The sequence below is a fragment of the Plasmodium coatneyi genome, chromosome 11 (assembly GCF_001680005.1).
Source record: "Plasmodium coatneyi strain Hackeri chromosome 11, complete sequence".
Lineage (NCBI taxonomy): Eukaryota > Apicomplexa > Aconoidasida > Haemosporida > Plasmodiidae > Plasmodium > Plasmodium coatneyi.
This window is the reverse complement of record NC_033566.1, coordinates 194,206-211,597: the sequence shown is the minus strand read 5'-3', so window position 1 is coordinate 211,597 and position 17,392 is coordinate 194,206. Positions and strand designations below refer to the sequence as shown.

At 40.2% G+C, this 17,392-nt stretch overlaps 6 protein-coding genes across 6 annotated transcripts; 3 read left to right on the top strand and 3 right to left on the bottom strand.

Moving 5' to 3' along the window:
• Positions 1–188: 188 nt before the first annotated feature.
• Positions 189–1,705, bottom strand: PCOAH_00032160 (Uncharacterized protein; the record flags this gene model as incomplete). Its single annotated transcript, XM_020060011.1, has 3 exons — positions 189–662; positions 858–948; positions 1,116–1,705. 3 exons carry the CDS (start codon positions 1,316–1,318, stop codon positions 285–287), a joined length of 672 nt encoding a protein of 223 aa, XP_019916062.1.
• Positions 1,706–2,656: 951 nt separating this feature from the next.
• PCOAH_00032150 (Alanine--tRNA ligase) lies at positions 2,657–6,199 on the top strand (the record flags this gene model as incomplete). Its single annotated transcript, XM_020060010.1, has 1 exon — positions 2,657–6,199. The coding sequence occupies one exon, from the start codon at positions 2,657–2,659 to the stop codon at positions 6,197–6,199; it is 3,543 nt and encodes a 1,180-aa protein (XP_019915916.1).
• A 1,305-nt stretch (positions 6,200–7,504) lies between these two features.
• On the top strand, positions 7,505–10,687 carry PCOAH_00032140 (Uncharacterized protein; the record flags this gene model as incomplete). Its single annotated transcript, XM_020060009.1, has 1 exon — positions 7,505–10,687. The coding sequence occupies one exon, from the start codon at positions 7,505–7,507 to the stop codon at positions 10,685–10,687; it is 3,183 nt and encodes a 1,060-aa protein (XP_019915761.1).
• A 1,654-nt stretch (positions 10,688–12,341) lies between these two features.
• PCOAH_00032130 (Uncharacterized protein) lies at positions 12,342–13,016 on the top strand (the record flags this gene model as incomplete). Its single annotated transcript, XM_020060008.1, has 1 exon — positions 12,342–13,016. One exon carries the CDS (start codon positions 12,342–12,344, stop codon positions 13,014–13,016), a length of 675 nt encoding a protein of 224 aa, XP_019915736.1.
• On the bottom strand, positions 12,714–13,991 carry PCOAH_00032120 (Uncharacterized protein; the record flags this gene model as incomplete). The annotated part of the gene is made up of 4 exons (XM_020060007.1): positions 12,714–13,359; positions 13,483–13,509; positions 13,670–13,852; positions 13,937–13,991. 4 exons carry the CDS (start codon positions 13,989–13,991, stop codon positions 13,247–13,249), a joined length of 378 nt encoding a protein of 125 aa, XP_019915592.1.
• Positions 13,992–14,963: 972 nt separating this feature from the next.
• PCOAH_00032110 (Proteasome regulatory subunit) lies at positions 14,964–16,170 on the bottom strand (the record flags this gene model as incomplete). The annotated part of the gene is made up of 3 exons (XM_020060006.1): positions 14,964–14,992; positions 15,138–15,900; positions 16,027–16,170. 3 exons carry the CDS (start codon positions 16,168–16,170, stop codon positions 14,964–14,966), a joined length of 936 nt encoding a protein of 311 aa, XP_019915975.1.
• Positions 16,171–17,392: the final 1,222 nt, after the last annotated feature.

The window sequence follows — 17,392 nt, the reverse complement described above, 5'->3', positions numbered from 1 at the left end:
ATGCGTCAAATTGTTTTTCACTTTTTTCAACTTAAAGAATATTTGTAATTAAAAAGTTTTCAAATAAGAAAAAAAAAAGAGCGCTTGGTTCGTGACGAACTTGCGCGCGTGTGAATTAATGAGTTGTAAAGAAGTCCATTGCAGGGATGTAGGATATTTTTTTTTTTTTTTTTAAATCCTAAAAAAACAAAAAAACAAACGCTTGCACATTTGTTATGTGCGTTAAGGGGGGAAGAGGACGAAAAGACCACTTCTCCAGAAAAAAAGGAAAAAAAAACAGTTCCTCATTCTGACGTCAAGGAAGTGAATTTATTTAAGTTCCAATAACCCAACACGGTAATGTCAAAGTTGGCAATTTTCATATTCAGCATTCTTAACAGTTTGGCATTTTCCGCGCTGACCAGTTTATCCTTTTCCGCCAAAATTTTATCTTCGCGTATGACAATTTTCTGATCGACGATGTCGAAAGTTACTTTCCTTTTTTGTAAATCCTTCTGCATTGAAACTGGGACATTTAATACATCTCCCGTTTTTAAGGTGACATTTTGTGTGCAAATATTTCCCGGCTTTATATACTCTTCAGGTTGAAAGTCGTTAAAAAATTTTATTACCTTCAGGGGGGGGTCTTTCGTTATGAGAAGGATTCTGTTTCCGACAAGAAGCTGCAGCGGTTGGGGGGAGCAGACAAGAGATGGATTGAAATGTTTGCCTATCCGTTGGGGGGTTATTGGCCCCAAATGGCACAACACAGTTGTAACCGCGTTGGGCTAAAAAACCATAAGGGTAAAATGGACCATTTACATGCATGCACACATATAGAAGACGGTAGGAAGGGACCCCCAATCGATAGTTCTTACCTCCGCCACCTTGCCGACGTTCGGCTTGGCTTCGCTTTTTTCGTCTGTTCCTAAGGCCAATTTCATGAGCTTATTCTTCCCAATGAAGAACCTGCGTTGAGTTGGGGCGGAGGGATAAAACGTGTGAAGATCACGCAGGTGACGGTTGTTGTACGTATATAATTCTACGGGGAAGGAGATTCCCCCCTTTGTTTGTCCTTCCGAAAGGGGTAAGGGCATAGCTAAACAGATTGGTTTTCTGCGCGAGATCGCTTTTACCTCCCGTTGGGCTTGAAATATTCAATGGCTTGCTTCAAGTTATTATTCGAGTAGGTTCTAACATCCAAAATGTAGATGTAAATATTGGGGACTTGAATAATTTTTTTCAGATCGGAGAGTTTCTGGTCCTTCAGTTCCTTTTTGTTCAGCTTTTTTTTTACCTTGGTTAACGATATGGTGATGTTTCTCTTAGACTTTGGCATTTTCGTTCACAAATGGGGGGTGCAGTTGGGTAGAACGAATGGTTGTCGTGACGTGATCGTGGTGGTTACGCAGTCGTCGGGAGTCCGCTTTATTTTGCAGGCACTGGCATGCTAGTACAATCGCTGATGTTATGCCAAGGAGGACATGACTGGTTGTGGAAGGCCGCTTGGGGGAAAATATATCTGCAACGCGTTCACAGGATTGTTATAAACATATTGCTGGTTCGCGGTAATATTTGTTCTTGCTCTGGTTGACCGCTGCGCTGATTTGGGAACGCGCTTTTGCGGTTGGGAAATTTGTTCCTCCACGATAGTAACATATAAAGTAAATGAACAAATATATGCAAGTATATAATATATATGCTTTTGTTACTTGGTATTTTTTTTTTTTTTTTTTCAACGGGGGCGAAAACGGGTACCCATTTTTCTTGCATCGCCCAGGCATACCTCCTTTACGTAGCCGCCTTTTATGCCTCAGCGTAGCAGAAAAAAAAAAAAAAAAAAAAAAAAAAACAGCGACGTGGCGCGGTACTTCTTTTCCTTGCCCTTCCTCCAAGGAAGGCAAAACAGAAGAACATATCTACCTGTGGCGGAGTTTTTTATCCTCTACGAAAAATGCAAATTTTCCTCGGAATGAGAAGAACTGTGCTGTAAGTTTGCATAATGACATACGCATAATATACTAGGCCCTTTAAAAATTGGAGGAGTTCGCTTCAGGGTGCCAGTTCGGCTACACTCGAAACAATTGCTTTACACGTGCCTGTACAATTCTGCTTTTCCTCACGGATGCCAAATTTTTCTTATTTATGCGTGATGATGTTATGCACAGATTTCTGCTAAAGTGGGAATATTTCCAAAGTGTGAGAAAGGGCAAAAAAAAAAATACCTTTTACGCCGGTACAGTCGTTATCGCGCAGTAGAAGGTAATTCTCGCCTAGGAAGTTCACTGTGCTGGAAGTTTATATTAGATAAGAGGAGCTGGGGGTGCCCAATTATGCTACACCATTCGGAAGTTGCAGCTCAGGGTTTGGCTTCCTCCCCCCTTTAGATATTTCCTTCCAAGTTGCCATTAAATAGGTTGCATGTCCATGTGGAATTGTACGGCATAGAGGGGGAGGTAAACCATTCGGAAGATACCTTTTTTTTTTTTTTTTTTTTTCTACATACATTTGTTCTACACCGCGTTAGGGTAAGCGTCGCCCTAGTTAGTTCCATAAACCCACATGTGCATGTGCATGAGCAGGTGGAGGGGCAGTAATATTTGTAGCGGCGTGCGGATGGGATTTGCCTTCATTGGAGGCACCACAGCGAATACAGGTGAACCTCCTGGTTATATATATGAGACGAGCGCTCTTCCCCGTGAGGCTTCTCTTCCTCCTTTTGAGCATCAAGCCTAAGGGACACAACACCCTTCGTAGAGGTTCCTTAAAGGTGTTTCTTCCATCGAGGGGGGAAAGCGGCTCGCCAAATTTTCGTACTACTAGAAGCAACCACGTGGGTTGTGCCTCCTCCGTGATATTAACACCCTTGGAAAGGACCCCCCGAAGAGCATCTTTCCTGTTTGGGAGCAAAGAGGAGAGAAACAGTCGATGCATGCGTTTGAGCAGAGCATTTAGCAGAAGAGACATCTCCAGATTATTCAGTGTAATAAGAAGAGGCAGTCTTTTGAGTAGCAGCTTGACTTATATTGCTCCTCTGGGTGTAAGTGGCAAGAATCGCTTGGAAGTTCCGAACGGGGCATCGAAAGAGGAAAAAAGCACATTAGAAAGAGGAGTAAAAATGAGTGAATGGAGTGGGGACCAGGTGGAGAAACGGCACGAGGGGGAGTCCGGTTTGAACGGAGTGGTAAATGGACATCATGGGTTGGTCAGCGGGGGTAAGGTGCACACCTTGTCTACGCGCCCAACGTTGTCCTCAGAGGAAGTCCGAGGTAGATTCATCAACTATTTTAAGGAAAAGAACCACACGGTGATGGAAAGCGCATCAGTTATTCCATACAACGATAGCACATTATTATTTACAAACGCTGGGATGAATCAGTTTAAGAAAATATTTCTAGGACAGGTGGATAAAAATAGCGACTTGGGAAAGTTGAAAAGAGCAGTGGATACGCAGAAGTGTATAAGAGCAGGAGGGAAGCACAACGACTTGGATGACGTAGGGAAGGACGTATACCATCACACCTTTTTCGAAATGTTAGGAAATTGGAGTTTTGGTGATTATTTTAAAGAGGAAAGTATCGACTATGCATGGGATCTTCTAACGAATGTGTATAAAATAGACCCGGACAGATTATATGTGACCTATTTTGGAGGCGATGAAAAATTGCCTAGCTGTCCTGAAGATTTGGAGACGAAAAAAATATGGTTAAAATATGTGGATGAAAGTCGTATTTTACCATTTGGTATGAAGGAGAATTTCTGGGAAATGGCAGAAACAGGTCCATGTGGTCCTTGTTCGGAAATCCATTACGATCGAATTGGCAATAGGGATGCTAGTTCTTTGGTCAATATGGACGACCCAAGCGTTTTGGAAATATGGAATATCGTCTTCATGCAGTATAATAAGGATGAGAAGAAAAATATGAACAAACTGCCTTTCCCATGTATCGATACGGGGATGGGTTTAGAAAGAATAACGTCCATTTTGCAAAATGTTGAAAGTAATTACGACACGGATTTGTTCATGCCAATTTTTAAGCAGATAAAGGAAATATTCAATCACCTACCAGAATATGGAGGTAAAGTGAATGAAGAAGACGTAGATCGAATTGACTATGCTTACCGAGTTGTTAGTGACCATATACGATGCGTAACAATAGCTATTAGTGATGGCTGCCTGCCTGGAAATGAAGGAAGAAATTATGTTATAAGGAGAATTATCAGAAGGGCTATCAGAGTAGGTAAACAGATATTCCAAGTAGGGAGCAACGTCCTGTGGTTTTACAAATTGGTAGATTCTGTTTGTCACATTTTGAAAAAGTGCTTTACAGATTTGAAGGATGAAAATAGGGTGAACTATATTAAGAGTGTCATTAAGCAGGAAGAAATGGTTTTCAACAAGACGTTAGAAAAAGGAGTAGATCAATTTAATAAAATTATAAAAAAGAGCAACACCACAGGGGGGGATAAGCTCTTCAGTGGGAAGGACGCCTTCGACTTGTACACTTCGTATGGATTCCCCATCGATCTGATACAAATAATGTGCGAAGAAAAGAGCTTCAAATTAAATATGTCCGAATTTAATGAGCTGTTTAGGAAGCACCAGCTGGTATCAGATACGAACAATTTTAAAATTAATAAATTTTTTGACCTACCAGTGGAAAAGGCCCATGAGTTGAAGCAGAAGCATGGTGTGCAAGCCACGGAGGATCAGTACAAATATGATTGGAATAACGATGATAAGAAGAATGACATGAAAAAGGTTGACACAAACATTGTGGTTATCTACGATGGGGAGAATTTCATAGACAGTATTAAAACGCCTAATGAGGATAAGAAATATGCCCTCATTTTGAAGAAAACCAATTTTTACTACGAAAATGGAGGACAGATATACGACACGGGGGTCATTCAAAATGATCAGATGAAATTCCAAGTACTTAATGTGCAAAAAATGAACGAGTATGTGCTCCACATTGGTGTCCTCAAAGAGGGGAAAATAGAAAAGAACGACTCCGTACACACGGTGGTAAATTTTGATAGGAGAAAATTAATCGCATGCAATCACACGTCAACGCATTTACTCAATTTTGTCATAAAGAAGGTTTTAACGGAGTATGTTGCGCATGGGAAGGGGGAGGTGAAGAATGGCGATTTGGCCGAAAAGACAAATGGGAAAGAAGAAGCTGGAGTGAACTCCATTTTTAATTGTGACCAGAAGGGATCCCTAGTGGACGATGAGAAGCTGAGATTCGATTTCTCCTTCTTCCAAAATGTAAGTGACGATTTGGTTAGCAAAATCGAAAGCCAAGTCAACGATTTGATTAAACAAGGTTTAGCTGTCTCCGTTCGAACCATGGATCTAAAAGAGAGTAAAAAGATTAAAGGAATCAGAGCCATCTTTGAGGAAGATTATGCAGATGTTGTCAATGTAGTCTTCATAGACAACGACGTGGATAAGATACTGAACCACCTGGACGTGAATTACTCCTATTTGTGTTCCATTGAATTATGTGGAGGCACCCACATCGCCAACACGAAGTTTATAAAAAAGTTTATCATAACGTCGGAGGAGAGCATCGGGAAGGGAATTTACCGAATCAATGCTGTCACGAATAAGAAGGCGGAAGAGGTAGAAGCCAAATTTGACAACCTGCTTGCCAAGTACAAACATATTTTTGAAGACCCCAATGAAGGTAAACTAACCGACGTACAGACGTATAAGCGGGTTCTAAAGGAAGATAAGTTTCTGCCATATATTAGGAAAAATCAAATATTGAACAACTTGGAAAAAATTGAAAAAAATATCATCGAGAAGACGAAGAACATGCAGAAGGAGTTATTCAATAAGGCCACCACTATTGGAAAGGATTACGCCTTAGAAGACAAAAGTGGCGTTCTTGTAGATGTCAAGCTTTTTGATGCTCTATCTGGAAATCAGAAGGTGCTAGAAAAAATCGCCCAGTCGTATTGCAAACATAACAAGTCGTGCAGCTATTTCTTCATCATTGATGATGAGAAGAACACCTACTGCGTTTTCGAAGTGAAGGATTCTTTGAAGGGGACCACTATACAGGCAGATACTTTCATGAAGGAGATAATGCAGTCGGTGGAAGGCCATTCTGGCGGAGGTAAGAGCAAGGCTTTCGGGTCGGCAGGAAAGGGGAAGGGAGTCATCATAAAGGAGTTGGCACTGGAGGCGCTTAAGAAGTACCACTAGGGGTACGCGATGTGGTTGTCACGTTAACCTGAATGCACGCCTTCTTCTCATTTTAGTGCCATGTGGGAAGGTCTGCCCCTTATGGTGATATGTCTACCTAAGTGAGGAAGGGGAACCTTTCCCTTCGGATATTCTCCAAATCCGTGCTTGTCTTAATGCGTCATTGAATCATTTTTTTTTTTTTTCCCATCCCCCATACGGGAATAAGCCAAATAGGGGTACTTAATACACCGCACATTCTAATCCCCCTCTGCATGGGTTTCATATTTTTTTTTCTGCCAAAACGATTAAATTAGTGGTGCAAAATTAAAGGTCTGTTCATTATTAGCTATAATATCTTAGCAAGGTGTATAGGCTAAGCGGCTAATCAGTTTTCATTTTCGCTGGTTAGGTGAACAGGGCGTGGTAAAGGTCGAGGTTTATTTTTGGTTTTGCTAATTCTAATTGCAATTTGCCACTCTTTGAAATTACAACAATGATAATTTTTGCGCCAGGCCTTTTGCAACAAAGTAAGTAGCTTCTTCATAGACATACAAAAAGGAGGTCCATACATAACGTTCCAGTGTTTGTGATTTACGCTTTCCCTTTGAACTTCAAATAGGAAAAATTACCTAATGTAGCGCTATTTAAGTTACACACAAAATGGAGTATTTCTTGGGAGCTAAAAAAAAAAAAAAAAAAAAACAGCCAAAATGGCTTATGCAAATATTTTATCATGTACCGTTCAGGTATTTTTTTTTTTCTTGTTAGCCCAGAATAATGCAAAATGGCTAGCTGGATTTCAAAAAATCTTTTAGAAAAGGAGATAATAAAGACAATTTCTTATGAACGGGTCAGGTAAGACAGTGAAATAGCTACATTTTTTTTCACATTTTGGCTTCATTTGCACACTGCTTTTACTTTTTGTAGCTATTTAGGAAAAAAAAAAAAAAAGGAACAACGTGTTGTATAGGTTTTTTCTTTTTCGAATTTTCTTTTTTTCGTCAACACATTTTTTTTTAAAATGTCCATTTAAAAATGAAATAATGATACATTTAAATATATTTATTTTAAAAATAAAAATGAAAAAAAGAATGAGCTCCATTTTATTTGACAGATGAGAAGAATGCATTATTTGACTGAACGTTGTGTATACGAAAAAATTTGAGTAAGACACGGTTTTACGACGGGTTTGATTCATCAGACATGTGTCTCATCTTTAAGGATTGCAGTTTGTTCTACATATAAACACGCAATTTTGTTTTTGTTTTTTTTTTTTTCAAATCATACAGTATCGCTTTGATTATTATATAAGCATAAATAAATATGGGGAAGTTTAACACATTAGCCGCTATTTTTTGCTTCGTGCTTTTTTGCCTCCCGGCTCCTTACTGTGGGATGGTCCACGATAAAAAGATCAATTTGAAAATAGAGTTGGTCGACAAAGATTTGTTGCTATCGCCTGAGCACTTGAAGAAAGAGAAGAACATTGTTCAGAATGGGAAAAAAATTAAAATTAAAATTTTCGAAAAAATAAAGGAAAATGTCCTCGAGAGGGCCTTAGTTGTGCAAGAAATGGACAGAATTAAAGGCATCAATGCATCGGAAAGGGGCAGCGCCGCAACTTTGCAAAATTTGAGTGGTGATGCGGGCGACGATGGTGCTGACGGGGCTGATGATAATGGTAATGACAGTGCTAATGATAATGACAATGATGCTACCAATGATGCCGCTTCGAGTGAGGAGGAACACCCTGCACATGATGCAAGCGACATGAAAGTTATTTCAACCGAGGAATCTACCGAAAATGATATCCATATGCTGCGCAAGGTCTATCAGAAAAAGTCGGATGAAGAATCCACTACCTACTGCTACATGAGGTACACATTTAATTTAAATTTGGATAAATTAAGCGAAAATAACAAGAGCGAGTTATTCAAAGGACTGGATAAATCTCTAGACTATATGTCCTTTTTGCCGAAAGAGGATCAAGCTAATGATACTGAAGTGATTCTAGATCATGAGTATAAGCAGATGGACAAAGCGACCGGGTCAAATGACTCCACACTATCAAGTGTGGAACTGAGGAATAATCATCTTAATTCATGCCCTAATGCGGAATATGCCGAAACGATAGATGATATTGTTAGGTACTTGGAGAGTGTGAGTAGTAGGTTAGCCGTCTCCTCGTCAATAAGGAATAAATTATTGAGAGAAAGGGATCTTCTAAAAGGGTGCGATGAAGTGGAAACAAGTAATATGAGTTTGACCGGTAATGCGCCCCACGATAATGCCGAAAAAATTGCGCTTTACAAAATATTGTTAAATTTAAAGGACTCCTTTATGATGAAAAGAAAGGTAATAAATTTACTACACAATGGAAACACTAATGCGGAGGATGCTAACACCAACGGGGGTGCAGAAAAAGACCTGGACGAAATTTTCATAGACTCAGTTGAGAGAACACTTGATTGCTATGATGTGCTTAAAGGAAGTGATCGATTGGATTCTATATTGACGAGCAAGAAGGAGAGGAATACCCTAATGCAAGAATCACCCAACACGAGAGAAGTAGATATTCAGAATCACCAGTTTGGATATGCCCCAGGGGAAACCTCGATGGACAACTCTTTTACTAGTGATGATGATAAGGACAAATGTGAAGTCTTTTTTAAAGCACTTTTGCTAAGTGAAGTATTTGCAGGTCATTCGACGCTTTCGGGAAGTGTGGGAGGGGGACATTTTCAGATGCTGAACGATGGGATGAGAAATGACGCGTTTAGCGACGCGAGTAATTCAGGCGGGGAAGACGCAACATATGCAGATTCCTTTTTCAATGGTTTTTCAAACATGCCGATAGTAGAAAATGACTCTGTGAAATTGAGCAGTGCATTTATGGGCGATAACCGTCACATGGGTATGGCAGCTAGCGAAAGGGACAACCGTACGGAGGGTACTTTTAACTCGCAAGAAAATCTAAAAGTTTTCGCAGATACTGAGTCCTTTGCTGATATGTCGACAGGGATGGGAGAATTCGAAATGGATAACGAGGGGGAAGAAGTGGAAGTGGATGAAACAGAGAATGATGATGAGGAGGACGACGATGAAGATGATGATGAGGACGATGATGATAATGATGAAGAAGTAGACGAAACCGATGAGGATGAAGAAGTGGAAGACGATGAAGAGGTTGAAGATGATGAAGACGACGACGATGAAGATGATGAAGAGTATAAGGAAGATGATGAAGAATCTGACCTTTCATCATCGAGCGTGAAGGACCTGCTAGGTAATTTATTAAAAAAGGGGTCGAAGCATTTAATAGATAAAGGTAGAAATAAAGTGTCCAGTCTCATAGGGACGAAGTTCAACATAGACAAGCTATCCGAGAAGGCTAACAAAATGGTGGGGAAAATTAAAGACGTATCTAAAAAGGGTTCTGAGAAATTTAAAAAGGCAAAAGACGGGGTAAAGAAATCTATTACGAAGGCGAAATTGGTCTCAAAGGAGAAGATGAATAAACTTAAAAAGGAAGCGAAAAATGGAGTGGCGAACCTAAAAGATATCGGAAAGAATGGCATTCGCAAACTTAAGGATTCGGCGAAAAGGGAAGGAGAGCGTCTCAAAAAGAAAGGGAAAGAATTCGTCGATAATGCTGTGCATGAAGCGAAGGATAAAATAGATAAAGTCAAGAAGGAAACGAAAAAGAGTATCGATAAGGGGAAAAAAAAGGTGAAACAGGTGGCAAAAGAAGGAATCGAAAAGGGCAAAAATACGCTGGAAAAGGTGGCAAAAGAAGGAATCGAAAAGGGCAAAAATACGCTGAAAAAGGTGAATCAGGTGGCAAAAGAAGGAATCGAAAAGGGCAAAAATACGCTGGAAAAGGTGAATCAGGTGGCAAAAGAAGGAGCCCAAAAGGGGAAAAATACGGTGAGAAAGATGAAAAAGGACGCTAAAGAGGGCATCGATAAGGCGCAGAAAGTGGCACAAAAGGGAATTGATATAGCGCAGGAAGTGGTAGAAAAGGGCATCGATAGGGCGCACGAAATGGCCCAAGCAGGAGTATACAAAGTCAAGAAAGCCATTGACAAGGCGCAAAAGGTAGTCGAGGGAACAAAAAAGAAAGCGAAAGGTACCGGCGGAAATTCCAATAAAAGCACAGCTGGAAATGGCCTCCAAGCGAATAATTCACCCAACACTGGCATAAAAGATAGTACGGTGATGTCTAAGGAGGAGGCGCCTACAAAACAGAGTTATAACGATCCCACGGGTAACAATGGTTCGATAAGCAAAACATCCCTCTTAAGCATATCAGGCGAATCAATTGATAATACCTCAAACAGGAAGAAAATAAAAAGCGAAATAAAGGAAATTAATAAAGGTTACAAAAAGTTGAGAGCGATGGAAAAAAAAGTAAGGGACGAGTTGAAAACTCCCGTGCCTTCTGACAAGAATATAATTCAAGAATTCGATGATTTTGAAAAATCGAGTGAAGAGAAAAATGAGTAGCTAAAATTTGGCTTATTCTACAACTGTGCTTGCTACACCTGCTGCACACTTCTTTATTTTTAATGTTGTAAGAGGTGTGCACATTTTCCAAAAATGAGCATGAGCATGAGTAGGAGCAGGATTTTTGTGTCTTTTCCCATTTACAAAGATTACTCGCGCCATGTCTGGTGCATGCGTAACTGTAACCCTTTTAAAAGCGTTTCCTTCCCTGACAGGTTGCGATTTTTGTTGTTTCAATTTGGCATTATTTGTTAATTTGTTTTTAAGTATGGATTATGTGGTTCCTATATATATGCATACGCATGTATGCATGTACTTATGTGTGTATTTTTTTTTTTTTTGTTGCGCGTTGCTTAAGCGGTTCATTACGTAATTGATTGATTGGTTCATTGTTGAATCATTTGTTTTACACTTTTTTCATTTATAGCTTATTTGCTAAACCAAAAATTCGATCTTTTTTTGACTGATTCTTATTTGTCGCGTAAGCTCTGCGAGATGTTCAGTGTATTCCTTGCGTCATAGCATTGCGACTGAGATGGGGATGGTGGAAGGGACGGAAAAACGGAACAGCTGGAAAATGTGCAAGTGGGGACCAATTCTCAACCGTTTTAAGGAACATCCGTTTGTAGGCAGCAACGCTGGTCTAAACTTTTGCATTATGAGATTGTCTAAAATTCAAAAGGATGAAATTGCCGCTGTAGTCGGTACAATATGCTAATTTTGAAAAACATGCTATTGTTCATTTGGGGGATTTATTTTTTCTGTAGCATTTTTTTCTTTTTTTTTTTTTTTGACGCCCTGGAGTGGTGCAACAGTTGAGGAATCTTTTTTTCAAGGTATTGTCCGAATTAAAAGACACTTTTGACCCTTTCGATGGAGCTTTTTAAATGCATGATCTGTAAAGTTATCTTTATTTGATTTTTTTTTTTTTGCGTTATCTTTTATCTTCCACTTGTTTTGAACCTTTTGGGAGAGAGAGCAGGCTCGGTGTGTGCAACTGCAAGTTGTTTTGCAGTGGACGTCATATGGCTATGTCGTATACTTGGCTAGCTAAATAAAAAAAAAAATTATGAACGTTCATAAGATATGTAGCTGTTTTTATTATTATTATTATTTTTTTTTTGGCTAGCCAGAAGGTGGAAGAATGGCGCAACGGTCTTGTAGCTCGTATTTTAAAATTTAGCAGACTTCTATGAGCGCAGATTTTTTCTGACATTCACACAAGTGTGTGCGTAAATATACGTACTTAAGAGGGAAATAAGGAAAGACACTCTTTGTCCATTTTTCAGCCATATAAATCAATTTGTCTATGGTAAATTTCCACAAAGGTGCTTCATGGTTTGTGCATTTTGAAAGAAGAGGTTTATATTCCCTTGTTCATTTTGTTTCCTAATTTTGTCTAGTTAGCTTTTGCAATAAGAGACGTGTGTCTGCCAAAGGGGGTGGCAGTTTTTTTTTTTTTTTTTTTGAATCATCATTTTATGCACTGCTATGTCGTTTGATGTGTTTCGTTTTTCTTTTCCTTACTTTGCTGTAATTTTACTTATTTTTTGTTTATTCATTTATTTTATTTTTTTCTTTTTCCTCATTACATGTGCACATTTACGTAACACAAAGTGCATGCATTCCCTATTTTTTTGTCAATTCCTACAGAATGAAAGTGTGCGTATGTTGTTTTAAGTGCATTTTGTTGATTTTTCTCTGCGCCGTAACGGCATATGGAAGTGCCGAAAGATGGGTGGATAATAAAAATGCAGATGGTGATCATCATAGGGGTAGTCTGAGAAGTGTGTATTCAGTGGGGAAAGGGGTTGATTCAGGCATAAATGAAACGCCAGCGGAAGCATCCTTTTTAAGCGTGCGGGGTGCAGCCACGATGGAGGATGAAAGTGACCAGGATGAAGAAGATGATACAGAGGAGGAGGAGGGCGAATACGATAGAACGGTTGACGTAAGCATGAGTGACCAAAACGGAGAGCTCACTTACAACGCGAACGATACGGACGTGAACCAAATGGTCATACTGAAAGATATAACCGATAAAGTTAAGAATGAGGTAACCGAGGTGAACATAGACAAAGTTAACGAAATTGATGTCCCGAGCATTGCCGATGAGGAGAGAAAGATAAACGAATTTTACGAGTATGAAAATGAGGTATTAAAAAACATTCGCGAAAAGAAAAAAAATATTCACGCAATGATTAATGAAGATTTGGATGAGCTACTGAAGCCTGCCCAGAGGGAGTATATTATGGTGGCTAGAAGTATAAAAAGTAAGCTGTTGCGTGAGTACGAGCAGATCCTTCAGGAGGAATTGTCCCAGGAGTAGGGGTTACGCCCACATGTTGTGTGACACCCAGAATCATATGTGTCTACATGTGTATATGTGCAGCTGTTTCATGACTATCCCCTTGTTGATCATTTCGGTGCGCGCACTGTTTGATGATTTGTCAGGGCAGTATAACTACATTTTTTTCCTCTTAATTTTTCGCTGATTTTTTTTTTTTTTTTTTTGAATATGCCAAGTGGCGTGTTATATTAATCTGAACTGATGGCAACCTACCTACAGCGGGGGTTGATGCAAATTTTGCCAACTCTGTTTTCTTCATTTTTCCACGAATTGATGTTGAACAAGTCTTCGATCCAACTGGTGTTCATAACTTCGTTGTTTTCTGTAAGGTTAGACGGGGGAAAAAAAAAAAAAAAAAAAAAAAAAAAAATGTGTTGCAAAAGTGAGCAGACGAAATGGCTACATGTAACTGAATGTTGGAGGGGAGAAAATATGTAGCTGTTACTCATCGTTTGGTAGTGGTAAGAAATTTCTGCAGGGATGGGGGGGAGGTTGAATAAGATGCGGTAAAAATGAGAGAAGTGACCACTGGGGGTGTGCCTTAAAGGGTAATATGTGCAGCAGGCAGGTTACATTATCCACGTATTTTCATACAAGGTCCAAAAAAAAAAAAAAAAAAAAAAAAAACTTACGTATTGAACAATCCGGTCCGGCGAAAAAATAATCATCCATATATTTTTTACACACACAAATAATGGTTGAGTAGTCGGAGCCATCAACATTTTTAAAATAACAATCCGATTCGTTTTTACAGTAGGATAGAATATCTTCGTCGTTGGTTACATACAAGCATTCTTTGTAGCTGGAATATGCGCCTGCGGGGGGGAGGGAATAATGAGGAGTGAAGGTGTTCATTGCGGATTGGAGTAGAGGCTACTTGGTGGGCACTTCCGGCTTACAACTCAGTTGGGACAGCATCACACAGGATAAGAAGAAAAGGATTTTCCTGAGCATATTTCTTTGGCCAAGTGTGTGGAGAGGAAACCTATCTGTTATTATGTATTTTTTTGGGAAGGGGAGAGAGGAAGTGTCGGCACAGGCACGCTAGTATGTGAGCATAACGTGTTCGACTTTGGCACGGGGCGAGATGATACATTTGGTGGGCCTATTGAGATGGTAAATTGGATCTTTTGGTTTATGAATGGGAGAATGGGAGAATGTGTGTGTGCGTGGGGGGAGAAATATATAAGCGCCTTGATGAGGTAGAAATGAACGAAAGAAGGTTAAAAAAAAAAAAAAAAAATCAGGGTCATCCACCTTTATGTTCCAAATGGAACATTTTAATTTTTCGTTCTTTTAGCAGAAAATGATTGACGAACATTTTAAAAGCACTTGGTAAAAATTGCGTCGATATATTGCTTTTAAGAAGAGATGGAAAAGAACGGAGCTGCAAATGATCTGCTCCAATTTCGTTGGTGTGTTGGGAAGAAAAGCTTCCTTGTCCTCCCCTTTTGGGAGTAACACCTGAGTGAGCAAATATTAAAGGAGAAAAAGCTACTGTTTTCACATTTTAAAATGTTGGTACGCATAAATGTGTAAACGTTGCAAGCAGAATATGTATGGGGGTGTTGTAGTGAATACACACAAGTTTAAGGACGTGCCTCACGTTAAGTTAAAATTTGAGAATAATTAGTTACAAAAAGGGGAAGGTCTCTGGTGAGATGTGCAAAGTGCACCTGTATTTAATTCTCTCCCTGTGGTGGCACGGAGAGAGCTATCACCCGTTTGGTGATCCTCATAATATGGGCGCATATAAATGGGCGGCTAATTCTGGGCCGTCTTACATGGCCACTAGGTGGGGGGCACCTCGTCGAAAATTCGCACAATAGGAGGGGAATCATTACACATGCCTCCACCACCATGTAGGTGTACCATTACATAAAAAAAAAAAAAAAAAGAATTATTTTTCTTTTACACCACGGGGGGTTAAAAGAACAGAGTGTTCGCCATGGTTCCTAAGGGGAGAAAAAAAAAAAAAAAAAAAAAAATGAATAAAATGAATATGATGAATAAAATGAACGTGCACGAATTAAGCACAATGGGGTGAATGCATGTTGCCCATTTTATGGACAAGAAAGCGTGTTCCCCCGGGGGCCATACCGATGCAGGTGAGAATAGAATCATTGAGTAAGGTTTCCACGCAGTTTTGGATTCTCTTCTTGGCATCTATCTTGCCTATATTTTCTAGAATAATTTCCTGGTTCGTTTTATTCATTTCTCCTCGTAAATTTTTATTGTACAGGGCTGTTAGCTTTTTAATGCTTTCCAAATTTTCGTCTGTAGTTTTTTTTTGTTCATTGAAGTCAACTAGCTTTAAGGGATTTGCCCAAACATCTTTGTGTAAATTTAGGAGCATATTTTTTTCCAACTCGTTTTTTCTATAATTTATAACTATGGAATAGTAGTTTCTGTTCAGGCCGTGTACAAGTGCCGTTAGGGTTGGTTTGGTAAGGTAGCCAATGTTGGATGTGGTTTGTCTGGGTTCTTGTCCCAGCATGAGCATATGTGGGTTTATTAGTCGAAAGCAATCTATAACAACTTTTCCTTTAACAGATTGTATTGGATCTACGACAACTCCAATTGTCCTTGGATTTAATTGTTCGAAACTTTTTTGTGTGTTTACATCTGTTCCGGAGAGCCAGCAGCCAAACCCAGGGTGGGAATGATACCATCCAACAACCATTTCGTGTCTTCCTGTTTTTTTTAATTCTTCTAACATGTTCGTTTGGTAGACGGGGTCTACGGCTTCTACACTCACACTGTTACCTGACTGCGGCATGGCAAAGACGTCGACAATTCGGATGGTGTATTCGTCTACTATTTCGCCTAACATTAACCCCATGACTTCCATGGGCACTCCAGCCTGTAAGGTGGTAAATTGGTGAATCGGTAAATTGTTATAGGTTAGTGTTCCCCCCATTCGGCGTCGCAGCGGCAGGAGGAACTCCACATAGGGTTCTTCCACTGGGATATTGCAAGTTGGGCTTACCCGTCCATGTTTTAGAATCTTGAGCAGGGCAAGGGGGGAGATGTACACCTGCTCACTGGTATCCGCCAGAGCTTCGTTGTTCATTCCATTGCCGTCCGAGAAGGAATAAAATAGTTCTCTCAGGGAGGAGGGAATTCCCGCCATTTATTAGGTAATGTTGTGTAGAGAGGTAAGCTGGGATGAGGGATTTGTGTGGTTGGTAGCCTACTAGCAGTTCGTACAACAGGGTATGCTATAAAAACGAACGTACACTTTAACCCTTCGCGAGGATATAACACGTCCAGAGGAAGGTCATCCGTGTGTGTTATTTGTTGCGGAGGGATGTGGTTCAGTCGGAGATGAGAGATCCCCTGGGGTGGTATCTCTTCCACGGTGTAAGCGTGTTCTCATGGGTGCACATACGCTTATGCGGTGGTCTGCTGGAACGTCTCCCAAGGGGGGTTATATATGCATATATACCCTCGCTGTGTTCGCTCTGGTGATGGAAAAAATGAGGCACGATTTAGTTGGCTATGAGTTTATTCGTGCATTTTGTAACTCGTTGGGGAATGGCGTAGCTGGAGAAGCAGAAGGGGGGTCCAAAAAAAAAAAAAAAAAAAAAAAAAAAACGCGCAAAATGGCGCAAGTTGTAGCAAATTTTTGTCAATTTTTTGGCTAAGAAACCACACAAAACGCTGCACAGTATAATGCGGCGCGAATCTTCCACATTACATTTTTTTACTTCCTGCTATGCGGATGATGCGTAACGTATGAACGGCGGAACGGAAGTGAGGCTGGATCTCGACCCGGTTTAAAAATGCAATCGATAAAAAGGAAGAAACGAAAATAGGCAACGCAACACTAAGCAGCATAACCTATATTGTATCCTGCTGAAGTGAAAAATTAGGAAAGTAAGAATTGCCGGTGGAGTGCAGTGTACAGGGAAGCAGCTAACCGGGAGGCAATTCACGTGCAGTATCTGTGTAAAAATATGTTGTGCTGTATGTTTGCGCGTAGGAATATGCATGTGAAGAGAACAGCGTGAGTTATTTTTAATGAGGTGGGGATGTTACTACGACTTTGCCAGTTTGGCGGGTTGGCAATAAATTATTTGGGAACGGCAGAATTGTGCTTATGCCAGTGGTAAAACTGACCCACGTTTGGCCACCTTGCGTAGTTGCACCATCTGTTGTCTTCAACGTAGGTGGAGATTTTTCCCAAACGTGGGTAATTATACCTTAGAGGTGTGCACAATAAAAAGGGGGGACGAAGAAGGCACCACCACGGGTGAATCGTTCTACCGCGAATTATTAGCATCGATCGGTGGTGTTGTTCGGGAGAGACGTTATCGTAAAGATCCCGTGAGAACGACGGGGAGCGAATTTTA